Source organism: Cuculus canorus, chromosome 16 (genome assembly GCF_017976375.1).
Source record: "Cuculus canorus isolate bCucCan1 chromosome 16, bCucCan1.pri, whole genome shotgun sequence".
In the NCBI taxonomy this organism is placed as follows: domain Eukaryota; kingdom Metazoa; phylum Chordata; class Aves; order Cuculiformes; family Cuculidae; genus Cuculus; species Cuculus canorus.
In genome coordinates this window covers 8,385,853-8,399,160 of record NC_071416.1, presented here as the reverse complement: position 1 = coordinate 8,399,160, position 13,308 = coordinate 8,385,853, and the positions used below count along the sequence as shown (strand labels likewise).

General features: G+C 61.7%; 1 protein-coding gene across 1 annotated transcript; it reads left to right on the top strand.

Moving 5' to 3' along the window:
* The first annotated feature begins 3,414 nt into the window (after window positions 1–3,414).
* On the top strand, window positions 3,415–13,201 carry XKR7 (XK related 7). The gene is made up of 3 exons (XM_054081918.1): window positions 3,415–3,908; window positions 9,193–9,392; window positions 9,490–13,201. Exons 1-3 carry the CDS (start codon window positions 3,478–3,480, stop codon window positions 10,440–10,442), a joined length of 1,584 nt encoding a protein of 527 aa, XP_053937893.1. The 5' UTR covers window positions 3,415–3,477; the 3' UTR covers window positions 10,443–13,201.
* Window positions 13,202–13,308: the final 107 nt, after the last annotated feature.

The window sequence follows — 13,308 nt, the reverse complement described above, 5'->3', positions numbered from 1 at the left end:
TGCAGGGGACAGGGATGAAGGTGGCTGTCTGATGCTCACCACACTTCCATGGGCAAATAATCCCTTCAGGGAGATTACCCGGATTGGAAGATTACTGGCCCTAATCCCATAAAGTCATTTGTTGCAGTTAACTGGGGAGATCTCTGTTTGCGGCAGCACGTGCTAAAATAAGGCAGCTTCCAGGGGAGCGGTGGAAGTGAGCGCTTATGCTCCTGGCCAGGCCGGGAGTGATTCACACTCGGGTTGGATTTTTTCCTGACATCAACCAAAAGAGGCAGCGGGACTGGGGCTGGCTGCCAGCACTGGAAAATGCTCCATTTTTCAGTGGGGGTGGGTGGCTGGAGATCCACAGCCTGGATCGGGGGCTGCTGCTTCTCAGCCAGCCTCTCAGGGTTGGCTCCTGCAGAGTCCCAGCGCAACACGGGCACTGAGGTCAGCTGCAGAGTGGGGTACAGGACACGGGATGGGACATGGGACACAGGATGCAGGATGGGGGTCTGCTTTTCTCCTGCAGCCTTACACCACAGCATCCACTGCGGAGAGATTGCTTTCTGCTTTCCACCAGGCAGGAGGGCAGTGTTTGATCCCTATTGCTTTGATGGGATCAGATGGAAAGAATGTCTGATTCTCCAAGTATCGCTGGGATCGTAACTGCAGCTGGAGCTACATTTACCTCCCAGAGACAGCCCCATCCATCTGTTCTGTACACGCATAGGCACGGCCTCCTGAGACTGGGATGTGGCTGCAGAGCTGGGAGCTGGAGGTGATGCTTGGGAAGGGTGGCCTGGATGGGCCAGTGGAAACCTTTTCCCACCACCTCCACCAGCAGCCCTCACCCTGCCCAGTGGGGTGAGCAGGAAGGAGCGCTTCTGAAGTCTGTTTAGGAGCGATGGGGATGGGAACAGGGTAGAGATGGGGATGGATGGCAACAGGGTTGAGGACAGGCTTCCTGTGTCCTCAGCAGCAGAGGGAAGCACAGTGACTGTCTAGGGCCGCCAACAACAGTACAATGAAGGCACGGTTTTCCAGGGATGTTGGACTGCTTGGAGGGCAGGGTCCACTCTCCCTAGGAAGGGCAACCCGGCTCGGCACTGGTGTGAGGGAAGTGGCAGCTGAGTCTGCTGCTGCAGGAGGGATCGCAAAGCCAAGGGCACCAGGAGAACATTTGCCGGGCAGTGAGCAGCGGCTGATGCTGCGCTCTGCCGGCCTCTCCCCAGCCAAGCTCTGAGCCAGCCGCAAGTCATCATGGATTTTTCTTTCTGGAGCCAACACTGAGGCCATTTGCTTGGGAGCTGGACTCAGTCCGGGGACCAGAGGTCCGTTTGGGCCAGTTGTAGATTTATGTGCCCCCTGGGAAGCGAGCAGTCAGAGGGACTGGCTCCCCGCCCACTGCCGAGGGCTGCTTTGCTTTGCTGTGTGTTTTGTAGTGGAAGGAGCAGGGTTTGGTTTCATTATGTTCCTTTTTCTCCCTTGCAGCACTTTTATGTCTGCAGCTAGAAACCCTCCCCACCTGCCTACTGACAGTGGCACAGGGAGACTTTAGGGATGTTTATAGGGGTTTTGCCTCTCTTGTTTTTTTCCTGTGGCTGCTGGGGCCTGTTTTTAAGATAAATCAGGCTTCAAGGCACAGCCCCCATATGTTCAGGCTGTAGATGTTTAACTCTGCTTTCAGAGAGGGCGTTTCAGGGTCTGTGAAGGAAGATGTGTCCATCTGTACCTGCTCTCCAGGTCCCCTCTCCTTTGTGCAGTGCTCACTGTTGTGGCAGCACTGTCTCTGCTCCATTGCCCAGCTAGGACAGAGGCTCCCCGGCAGAGTCCCCGGGGACTGAGCCCAAACAGGTGTCAGTGGGGCTCTGACCAGTGGAGCCCATCCTCCAAAAGGGCTCTGGCACTGACCAGCAGTGGGTGAAAGGCTTCTTTCTCAGGGCTTTGGGATGCTGGGACCATCCCCTCCCCCCACAGGCATTTGTCAAGGGGATCTGTCAGGAGCATTTCAAGGTTAGGTATTTAAGTTGCATTACCCATGCTAATACATGCAGCACAGAGCCTCGCCGAGGGCCTGACTCTGCTCCCTTGTGCTGTTGAGCACCTTCCCCCTCTCTGCTCGTTCTCTTGGTTGTGTGCACCAGGAACCCGGATTCGCTAGGGTTTGTGCTTATCCTCCTTGCTGTGCAAGGCACAGTTTGGAAGTTGGCTGTGTTCCCTGGGATAAAACATGCTCCCCCTCGCTGTGTGCGGTGCCGTGCTCACTGTGGGCCAGGCTCCAGCCACACGCGTGGCTCCGCTGCAGGCACAAGCGGGGCTGAGCCTTGAGGGATGAAATGCAGCAAGGAAGCAAGAGTCTGTCCCTCTGGGCTGGAGGCTGAAGCTGCTTTTATGAGGCAGCTGCCTGCATGCAATCACCCTCCCTGGAGACACTCTGCAAAGGAGCAAAAAGCCATTTCCCTGCCGGCACTGCCAAGGATGCCGGCACAGCATTGCTCCTCATGCAAGCGTGTGTCTCATCACGGTACCAGCCCCTCAAATTGCCAGCTCGCCCAGGGCAACGTGGCTCTGCCAGACACATGGCATCCGACCTCTTATGGGCAACAGACAGTGGAGAGATGGTGGGGCAGGGCAGCACTTGAGCACAGATCCCATTGCCCCAGGTCCACCTGGAGACCTTGGCACTTCACCAGGTTGTGTGACTCTGTAGGGACATCCCTAAGGCTGGGACTGTTCCTCCAAAGCAAGGCTCAGGTCCCTGCTGGGATCCTTTGGGTCGTCTCGGGCAGGAGCATGGTGGCCTGTGGCCACCATCCCGTCCTGCCCCAGGGCTGGACAGAATCGTGCTGAGGGCTGTCTCTCTGGGTGGGGGCAGCCCAAGGTCACCCAGCAGCTGCCCAGGGAGCTCTGGTCCTTGGCGAGGCCGGCAACACGCCCTCTGGCATGGGAGGCTCAGAGAGGGGTGCAGAGGGGCATCACTGGCATCGGGCAGGAGTCAGTGAGAACCAGGGACCCCGGGGGTCGAGACGGAGCGGGCTCGGGTTACCCTTGCCGATACCGGCTGGGGTAAGCACCAACTGGCACTGTGTGCTCCGCCGGGACCCCTGAGGAGTAGCTACCCCTTACGGAGAGGTAGCGGCGGGGCCGGGGCAGGGGCTCCCGGTGCTGGCCTGGGGGGCTTGGCGGGGCGGGGGCTGCCGGGTTTGGGCGGGGAGGGGCTCGGCGGGGCGGGGGCTGCCTGTGCCGGCCCGGGGGTGCTCGGTGGGCGGGGCAGGGGCGGTGGCTGCCGGTGCCGGTGCAGGCCGGGGGGGGGGCTCGGCGGGAGGGGCAGGGGCGGGAACTCCCGGGACCGGGCGGGGGGGGGCGCTCGGCGGGCCCGGGCGGCGGGTGCCGGGCGGCGGGGGCGGGCGCTGGCGGGGCGGTCTCGACGTCTCCGTCCTCCCTCCGGAAGTCTCTCCCGCTCCCTCCTTTCTCCTCCTTTCCCCCGACAACATGGCCGCGAAGTCGGACGGCGGCGGCGGCGGCCCGGCCGTGAGGCTGGAGAGCCCGGAGGGCGGCGGCGGGAGGCGGGCGGGAGTCGCCGTGCCCCCGACGCGGCGGTACCGGCTGCGGGACGGGTGCTGGGTGCTCTGCGCCCTCCTGGTGTGCTTCGCCGACGGCGCCTCGGACCTGTGGCTGGCGGCCCACTACTACGTGCGGGGGCAGCGGTGGTGGTTCGGGCTGACGCTGCTCTTCGTGCTGCTGCCCTCGCTCGTGGTGCAGCTGCTCAGCTTCAGGTGGTTCGTGTACGACTTCGCCGTCAGCACCAAGGACAGCGCCACCAGCACCAAGGACAGCGCCCGCGGGCCTCGCGGCTGCTGCCGCCTCTGCGTCTGGGTGCTGCAGGCCCTCATCCACCTGCTGCAGCTGGGGCAGGTCTGGAGGTACGAGGTGGCGGGGGACAGGGGGGCATAGGGGGTACCAGGGGGCCGGGATAGGGCTGCTGCAGAGCCTCATCCACCTGCTGCAGCTGGGGCAGGTCTGGAGGTACGAGGTGGTGGGGGATAGGGTTGTTTGAGGACTGGGATGGGGCTGCTGCAGAGCCTCATCCATCTGCCGCAGGTGGGGCACATCTGGAGGTACGGGGATGTGGAGGAACAGAGGGGTGTATGGGGTGCCAGGGGGCCGGGATGGGGCTGCTGCAGCTAGAGCAGGTCTGGAGGTATGAGGTGTGGGAGGATAGGGTTGCTGAGGACTGGAATGGGGCTGCTGCAGGGCCCCATCTGTCTCCTGCAGCTGAGGCAGGGCTGGAGATGTGGGGTACAGGGTCATGGAGCCAGGCTGGGGTTGGAGGGTGTGGCAGGGTGCAGCAGGGTCATGAGTGGGGACAAGGGGATGCAACGTGGAGGACTCAAGTGGGGACAGCAAGGAATGGGAGGAAGTGGGTGGGGATGGCAAGGTGCTTCAGGGGCCCAGGTGGCTGGTGGGGGGGCATGGGGACACACCCACTGCAAGGAGAGCCCCAGCACAGCCCAGTTGTGGGTGTGGGCAGGGGCTGTGGGTCAGGCGGGATCTATGGGTGTGATCAGGGGCTGTGGGTGCAGGCAGGAGCTGTGGATGCAGGCAGGAGCTATGGGTGAAGGCAGAGGCTGTGGTTGCAGGCAGGATCTATGGGTGTGGTCAGGGGCTGTGGGTCAGGCAGGGGCTGTGGGTGCAGGCAGGAGCTGTGGATGCAGTCAGGAGCTATGGGTGCAGGCAGAGGCTGTGGGCCAGGCAGGGGCTGTAGGTCAGGCAGGGGTTGTGGGTGCAGGCAGGAGCTCTGGGTCAGGCAGGGGCTGTGTGTGGCCCCTGCTGCCTGGCAGGGTGGCACAGACTCACGGTCCCTGTGGCTGGCGATGCTGGGCCTGCTGAGGGCCCTGTCTGACTGTGGCAACTGGGACTCAGAGCAAGCGGGATGCTCCTGCCAGGCCCCTGCTTCTTGGGCTCCAATCCTCATGCCAGGCCCCTTCCTGCACTGCTCGGCACCCTCTGCCCTCTGTGGGGTGGAGGATGAGGACATGCCATTTGTCCTCAGGCTTCCCAGGCTCTGCTCCAGCCTGTTCCCAACCCTGGGAAAGACAGGGCGAGTGGCAACTTGGCAGACTGGAGCGGGCTCCAGGTCCTTTGTCTGTGCCCCCACAGACCCTCCAGAAGTCCAAGACGATGGTTTATTGGTGCCTTCCTCCCCTGTGCCATGGAACCATGGCTCTGCTTCCTCGCAGCTCAACTGAGCCCCATCCTTGGGGTGCTGGGGAAGAGCCATGGCTCCAAGCTGCTTCCTGGATGGAGCAGTCAGTGCTCCTGGCTCTGGTTTTGGTGTTGTTTCCCCTTCTGAGTAACTGTAGTAGAGAGGTTCCTCCACTCCCTGTTGTTGTCTGCATGCATTCCTTCATCTCCTGCTTCTTCTGGGATTCTCCTGGGATGTCTAACCTTGTTTCTCAGTACAGCATGCACCCTGCTAGAGGGGCTCCTGCCAGGAGTTGGGCTCGATGGGCCTTGTGGGTCCCTCCCAACTCGGGACATTCTATGATTCCCTCACCAGCACAACCACCACTTGCCTCTCCGCAATCCCACCCATCCCCGTGGCAGCTCTCGGGGTGCACTGGCTGCAGGATTGGTGCAAACTCCCCCTTAGTGGAACTGGTGAGGGAGGGATGGGAGTTCTCTGGTCCCTCTGGCTGCTGAGTCTGCACTGGGCCTTGGCCTGCAGGCAGTTACCTTTTCCTGGCCTGAGAATCACAGAACGTCCTGAGTTGGAAGGGACTCACAAGGATCATTGAGTCCAACTCCTGTCCCTGCATAGGACACCCCAACATTCACCCCATGGGTCTGAGGGCATTGGCCAGATGCTTCTGGAATATTGTCAGGCTTGGTGCCATGACTGCTTCCGTGGGAGCTGTTCCAGAGCTCCACCATCCTCTGGGAGAAGAACCTCCTCCTAATGTCCAACCTAACCCTCCCCTAGAACATCTTGGGAGAGATGGGCCCACTGCGGTCGGGGGCTTTGCTCCCTGTGGTGTCAGCCGCACTCTCCTGATCTGCTGCACCGTAGAGGCTCTTAAGCCAATTAAAGCAGGAACTCTCAGCACTGACCCTCCAGGACATGTTGGTCTCAAGCTGCAGCTGAGACTTTCTAATCCTAGGATTTAGGATTAGCTCGGGTGACCAGTTAAATGCAGTTTGCTAAACCCATTAGCAAGGCTGGATCCGGTGCAGGTGGATGTGGCAGTTAAAGACGTCTTGAAGAAATGCTGCATGTGAAGGGAAGGCATTTCCCTGGCCAGGTCACTGTGCACCTCGCCAAACATCTCTCCTTTCCTTAATTTACCTGCCTTCTCCCTGCTCTGCCATCACCTTGGATTCATTCCTACCAAATCCTTCCCTGTGCAGCCCTGAGGCCCACCTGTGACAAAGACCCTCCAAATCACCAAAATGCAGCTGCTTTCCAGCTGCAAAGGCAGCTCCAAGCACTAGATCTGAGGTTGTCCCAGGTAAAGCTGCTGCTTGAAGCTGATGAAGTTAGTTGTCACCAGTATGTTCATGTTGCACTTGCAAATCCTCCGCCACGGATGCTCTCCAGAGACCCTGCCTGTTGCGTGGCCATGTGCTCGTGTAAGCAGCAGTGGCACAGGCATGCTTCCATGCTGCCAGCAGAAAACCCATCCGTGCATGGTGAGACTGGCAAACCCATCTGTGATGGGGTTGTGGCAAACTTATCCATAGTGGGGCTGCAGTAGATCCATCCATGGTTGGACTCTAGTAGATCCATCCATGGTGGAGCTCTGGCAAACCAGGCACTTGCCCAAGCCCACCACCTTCCTGTTGCAGGGGTTTTGTGTGATTACTCTGTAATACAAAGGAGAGGGAGCAATTAGCCCTGAGAGCTCTTGTGGTTGGTTTCTGCCTCATCATCAGTTTTCTTTAAATTAAATGATTTTTTTGTTCAAGTGATTGATTCTGTTCTTCCCGTGCAGCTGCCGTGGTGCTGGGTTGGGAAGCGCTCGCCGTGCGCTGTCAGCGCGTGGGGATGTTTCTCTGGGCTGAAACACCACAGGATGATCAAATGCATAACAAATAAGAATCAACATTTCATTCTGGCAAGTTGATGGGAGATAAAATCTCATTTTAATGAGATCTATGGAGCTGACGGGAAGACAGGAGAGCAATTGTGCCCCCGCCGAAAGCCGGGGGAGGTAGCAGGTCACTTGTTGAGCAGCTGAGGAGCTGGGGACAGCGTGGCAGATGCTGGCTGTGCCGCAGGGATGGCACGGCGCTGGGGTCTGCACAGGGGGCTGCTGCGCACCGCAGATGGCGGGATCACAGCGCTGATGAGCCCAATTAGCAAGGCTGATTACAGGGAGAGGTCACCAGTGTCTGGGCCTCATTGCATGCAGTTGCCCTGGGACCAGCGGTGATGCCCTGTGACATCCTAGACTCCATGTTGCTTATGCCGTTGCTTCCCCTCCGGTGCCATGTCCTCCGTCCCCAGGCTGTCCCCTGCTTCGCACTCTGGCAGTTAAAGGTGCGAGCGGGGCTGGGGGCAGCGGCTGTAGCCATGATGGTAGCGCTGGCCTGGCTACCAGCACGCAGGTGGCACCAGGGGGTAAACCTGTGCCAGGAGCTGGGAGGCAAGTGGCCACAGCCTCTCTCCCTGATCAGAAAGGGATGGGAGGAACAAAGGCTAAAATTAGCTGCTCTCCCTGAGGTGGGCTTTCAAATGTCATTTTGACACCAGCGCAAAGCAGCCGTTGGGGGCTGGGAGCTGAGCTGGTCCTGGCCACCATGAGCACCCTCTGAAATTGTGGTGGAACTACTAAAATAGTATTATTTGCTGGTAGCAGCATCTCACCCAGCTTTGTGGGTTCTGGGCATGGTGGGTGGGAGGTAATGGGGCAGGTGGTGACAGGGCTGCCTGGGGCACCATCGGCCCCACTGGGGAGGACCACGGTGGGATTGATGTGTCCATCCTAGCGTATTGAGGGAGCCGGAGTGGCTGCCCTGGGCAGAAGCAGATGGCAGCAAGGTGGCAGGGGGGCCTCGGTGGCTCCAGCTGATGGTCCTCACCGTGGTCTCAGGGCTGTGCAGCCCAGAGGTGGGAGCACCCAGCTGTCCCTGCACTGGGAGCAGGGCCAGCTCCTGCCTCCTCGCACTGACGGATGAGCCGAAAATGCTGGGATCAGGGTTTCTCCCGTGCTTCAGGCTAATGGAGTCAGCTGGCAGTGCTTTCTGAAGCTGATGGAGAGGCTGTCGCTCTGTGTGATGGTTTTACCCAGCTGGGAGGAAGCTTTATGACCCAACGTCCTTCCACGTCATCTTTCTATTTTCCTCCTCATCCGGCTCCTTCCTGCCCCTGTGGCAGAGGAGCCACCGGCATATGGAGCAGGCAGGGTTGCTCAGGGATGCCCTGTCTGTCCAGCATCGTGTCTCTTCCCATGGCGCCTGGACCTGGCCCCGTGCCACAGGGAGGGGTCCCTGGTGACAGTGACTCAGCCAGCCCATGTGTCAGTGCCACGCACACCTTTGCTGACCCCCGGCCGATGACCAGATGGCTGGGGCTGGCAAGTGCCCGTGCCCACAGCCTTGCCAAGAGCAGAGGCAGCGCCGGCACAAGTGCCTGGGAGCTTCCCGTGGGCACCGCGGCATGACCAGCTGGTGCTTCCCTCCTGGCCAGGGCAGGGGGCAGCAGGGCAGGCTCCATGCCAGCACCAAAATATCCCCTTTGAGAAGCAGCTGGATGTGGTGTGGCTGGAGCCGCACACCCCAAATCCATGGTGGCCAGAGAGTGGGGGTGTGAGCAGGATCCCTGGTCGGGATGGGTGCCAGACCCTGTGTGTGGGGTGAGGGCACAGGGTCACCGAAGGGCTGTATGGGCACCGTGATGGCTAGGTGGGCAGCAGGGTGATGGCCAAATGAGCCCTGGGACAGCGGGGTGCAGAACTGGTTTTGCACAAACTGCCCCTTCCCAGCATCTTGGGGGTCAGAGTGGGACAGGGATCAGCATCGCCACTGCCCTGCAGTCCCCTGCACCCTCGCCATAGGGGGCTTTCCATGGCCCCAAAACAGGGGGGAAACCCTTGCCTAGGTGAGTTGGCACTGGTCACAGGGAATGCCTGTCATGGGCAGGGGGAGGTGAGCTCGGCTGCCTGGGCAGCAGGGGCTCCTCTCATTCTCCCACCTCTCCTCACGCAGGTATCTCCGCACGCTCTACCTGGGGCTGCAGAGCCGCTGGCAGGCTGAGCACCGCCGCCGCCACTTCTACTGGCGGATGATGTTCGAGAGCGCAGACATCAGCATGCTGCGGCTGCTGGAGACCTTCCTGAAGAGCGCACCCCAGCTTGTACTGCAGCTCAGCATCATGGTGCAGCAGAACAGCATAGACCCGCTGCAGGGTAAGGGACGCGGACCCTTGGCAGGCAAGGGGGTTGGCTGGAGGAGGTCCCAGGCTGCCACAAGCTCTCACTGCCCCTCTCCGCTTTGCACCCACAGGGCTCTCGGCCTCAGCCTCGCTGGTCTCCTTGGCATGGATGATCGCCTCCTACCAGAAGGTGCTGCGGGACTCCCGGGAGGACAAGATGCCAATGTCCTACAAGGGGGCTGTGGTGCAGATCCTGTGGCACCTCTTCACCATCGCTGCCCGCGCCATTGCCTTTGCCCTGTTTGCCTCTGTGTTCCAGCTCTACTTTGGCATCTTCATCGTCACCCACTGGTGCATCATGACCTTCTGGATCATCCAGGGTGAGACGGACTTCTGCATGTCCAAGTGGGAGGAGATCATCTACAACATGGTGGTGGGCATCATCTACATCTTTTGCTGGTTCAACGTCAAGGAGGGACGCAGCCGCTACCGCATGTGCATCTACTACATCATCACACTGTCGGAAAATGCCGCCCTCACCGTCCTCTGGTTCCTCTACTACAACCGCGAGACCACCTCCGACTTCAACGCCTTAATCCTTGTCTGTGTGGTCAGCTCCAGCTTCGCCCTTGGCATCTTCTTCATGTTCATCTACTACTGCCTCTTGCACCCCAACGGCCCCATGTTTGGCCCCCAAGCCGGGGGCTGCATTTTCCGGCAGCAGCCAGCCCCGGCGCCAGCATCCCCCACGGATGCCGTCACCAGCCCCCCACGCTCGCTGCCGCGGACTACAGGGGGGGAGCGGGACGGGGCGCCGGGGGAGCGGGACAGCTGCGTGCCCGTCTTCCAGGTGAGACCCTGCGCCCCGCCAGCACCAGCTGCCCGCGCTCCGCGGACAGAGGGGCCCGTCATCCGCATTGACCTGCCCAGGAAGAAGTACCCAGCCTGGGACGCCCATTTCATCGACCGTCGCCTGCGGAAAACCATCCTGGCGCTGGAGTACGCATCGCCCACCACTCCGCGCCTGCAGTACCGCACCGCCGGGGCCCCCCAGGAGGTGCTGGAGTACGAGACCACCGTGTAGGGTTAGGGGGCATGGTGGGGCCCTCCTGGTGCCATCCTGGCTGCCCCGTGTCTTTGCAGCCGTTTGCCTTTCCGATGGGTTCGCCGGTGCTGCCGTGCTGCCACGCCGAGCACCCCGCGGGCGGGGGCCGGGGAGGTCTCTTGGTGCTATGCCCCCCATGCCGCCCTCCTGCAGCCGAAACCCCTGTCCCACCCCATGGCGGCCACCCCTGCTCCCCCAGGGTTCGTCCTTGCCAAAATACCTCACCGGTGCCTGAGCCCGAGGGGGTGGGAGCTGTGGCCCCGCGGCACGCGACTGGGTTGGCAGTGCAGGGTGAGGATCAGGCCTCCCCCCAGGCTGGGGGCCGGTGGCCGTGAGGGGCTTGGGGCACAGTGGGGCAGAATGTGCAGACACAGATGCCGGGGCTGCCCCCGTGCCTGTGCCACGGCAGGGCCATGGGACTGGAGCACGGCTGCACCAGGGTGGGTGTGTAGGTCCTGTCATCGCAGGGAGCCAGGGCAAAGGACAGCCGGGGCCCAGACAGGTCCCCCGTGTCCCCCATGCCCTGCAGCTCCAGCCTGGAGGAGCCCCTTCATCTCCATCTTTGGTCCCCCTGGTTTAGGACCAAGCCATGCCCCCACACCAGGGGGTCCCCGCTGCCCTGTGGGGTGCAGACCCTGGTCCGGGAGCCCCTCGGGGGGTGGGCACAGACCCTGCTCCCCCTGGCCCAGCTCAGGCTGGGATGGCTGCACCCCATCATCCCCTCCCTCCCCATGGGAACCGCGTCATCTCATTGGGTTTGTTTTCACCTGAATGGTGACGTTTTGTGTGACATTTTCTACCTCCGCTACATCCGGGGAGGGCAGGGCCTGGCTGGCGCCTCTGGGGGAGGGCATGTGGGGCCACTGGTGTTCCTGGGGCTCCCCAAAGCGGGAATCACCCCCTATCTGTTCTACTCTCCCAGGTTTGGCATCTCTTCCCACCTGGGACTGTTTCCATCCATATCTCCATTGACATCAGCCCTGTCCAGCTCCCCGGTATAAACCTGAGCAGGGATCCTGTCTCCCCCCATCTCCCTTCTATCCCCACTCCCTGCCCAGAGGAGCAGGGCTGCCCCGGGCTCTGGGTTTGAATGTGTCCCCTTCTCCTGCCCAGATCTGTTGGCGTGCCCCAACCCAAAGGGCTGTGCTGAATGTACCCTGTGCCCCCAGGGCCAATCATGACACAAGGGGGTGCGTGCGTCCGTGTGTGTGTATATGTGTGTGTGTGTGCAGGGGGCTGCAGGACTTGGGAGCCGCCGGACCCCATGGCTGTGCACCACCCCAGCCCCTCATCCCCCGCACCCATGGCCCCTGTGCCTTCCCCGTGCCCCCTGCGCGGTCCCCGGGGTGCCAAGCCCTGCCCCAGGCTGGGGCATGTCGGCAGCCTCACCGTCCCACCAGGCACCACGCAAGCAGCACACGAGGCACCGTGGGGAAGGCTGGTGTGGGGAGCTGTGTGCAGGAATGGCTCTGCCTGCTGCCCTCCAGGGTGCGATGCAGGCTGGTGTGGGTGCCCAGCGCTGTGGCACAGCCGAGGCGGGTGGCAACATGGGGTTGGTGGCATCGCGTTGGTTTTGTTTCCCATTTCTCTGTAGCTGGAAGGCCGGGGTGACAGCAGGCTGGGGTGGGCCATCACTGGGGTCACTGGTGCTAACTGGTGCTAATTGGAAGCCTCGGAAAACCTTTCAGAGGAGGGTGTGGAGCGCGGCTGGGGCTGGACAGTGGGCCAGGCCCCCCAACCCTCCTCCACCATCGTTAATGGGCAGACCCCAGGGTGGGTGCTGAGCATGCCAGGCAGCACTGGGTGCAGGGCGGCTCCAGGGGGTCTCTTTTCCTCAGGGAAGGTGGCGGGCAGCAACTGGGGGAGCTGGGCTGGGGTCACCCATGTAGGCATTGAGCAGCATCGCAGCAGGTCCCGCATGGTGCCCAGGTGACAGCAGCTCCTCCAGAAGCCACCAAGGATGGAGACAAGCAGCATGGGGACTCAGTGCTGGCACGGGGTGACTCCTCTGGGGTCTCCCAACCCCTTCCCAGTCCTCCAAGCACAGGGAGGAGCCTCTGGACAGGGCGATCTGCAACCCCCATGCCCTTCACCCCCAGGGTCTGCATGGGGATGCAGGACAGAGGGACACTTTTCTATGCACTCAAGCCACGGTACCCTCAGCCCTGGGCTCTCCGGGTGGGGATCTCGGCAGCGGGCACCGAGCCTCTGCCCGTGTGATGCTGCTCTGCTCGGCGTGGGGTGCCCAGCTGCATGGGGGCACAGGGCAGCGTAAGCCCCACTCCCAGCCCCGGGGCTTGGCCACCCTCCTGCCCATCACCCAGATGTACGGGAAGCCAAGCCCAACGCCCCAGTGCCAGCGGCAGCATCGGGGCGGCAGCGCCAGTCCACCAGGACCAGGGCGAGGAGACATGACCCAGGGCCCAACTGGGTGCTGTGGGATGGGGGCAGCTTGGGGGGTGTTCGAGCCCCCACTGGGGCAGTGGGGGTCCCAGTCCCCGGGGGTCCCAGTGGGGTCATCCTGGCTTCAGGGAGCAGGAAGAGTTTTGTGCTGGACCCGTTGGCTCCCGGTGGGTCTCTCTGGCCCCCCGCACTGGGACCTGGCAGCCGCTGTCACGTACTGTAAATACTCTGTGTGCCACCCTCTTCTCTGGGACCCTCGGTGTGGGCGAGTGGGAGGCCGGGGTCTGTACCAAGACTTTTTGTATACCACAAACTTTTTGTATATTTTTAATTTTGCTGCGACATGAGATATTAAATTCATTTCAATAAGCCCTGCCTGCAGGAACCCATCCTTGCCGGCACCTCTGCCTTGTGCCCCAGGCCCTGCAGCAGCACAGGACGC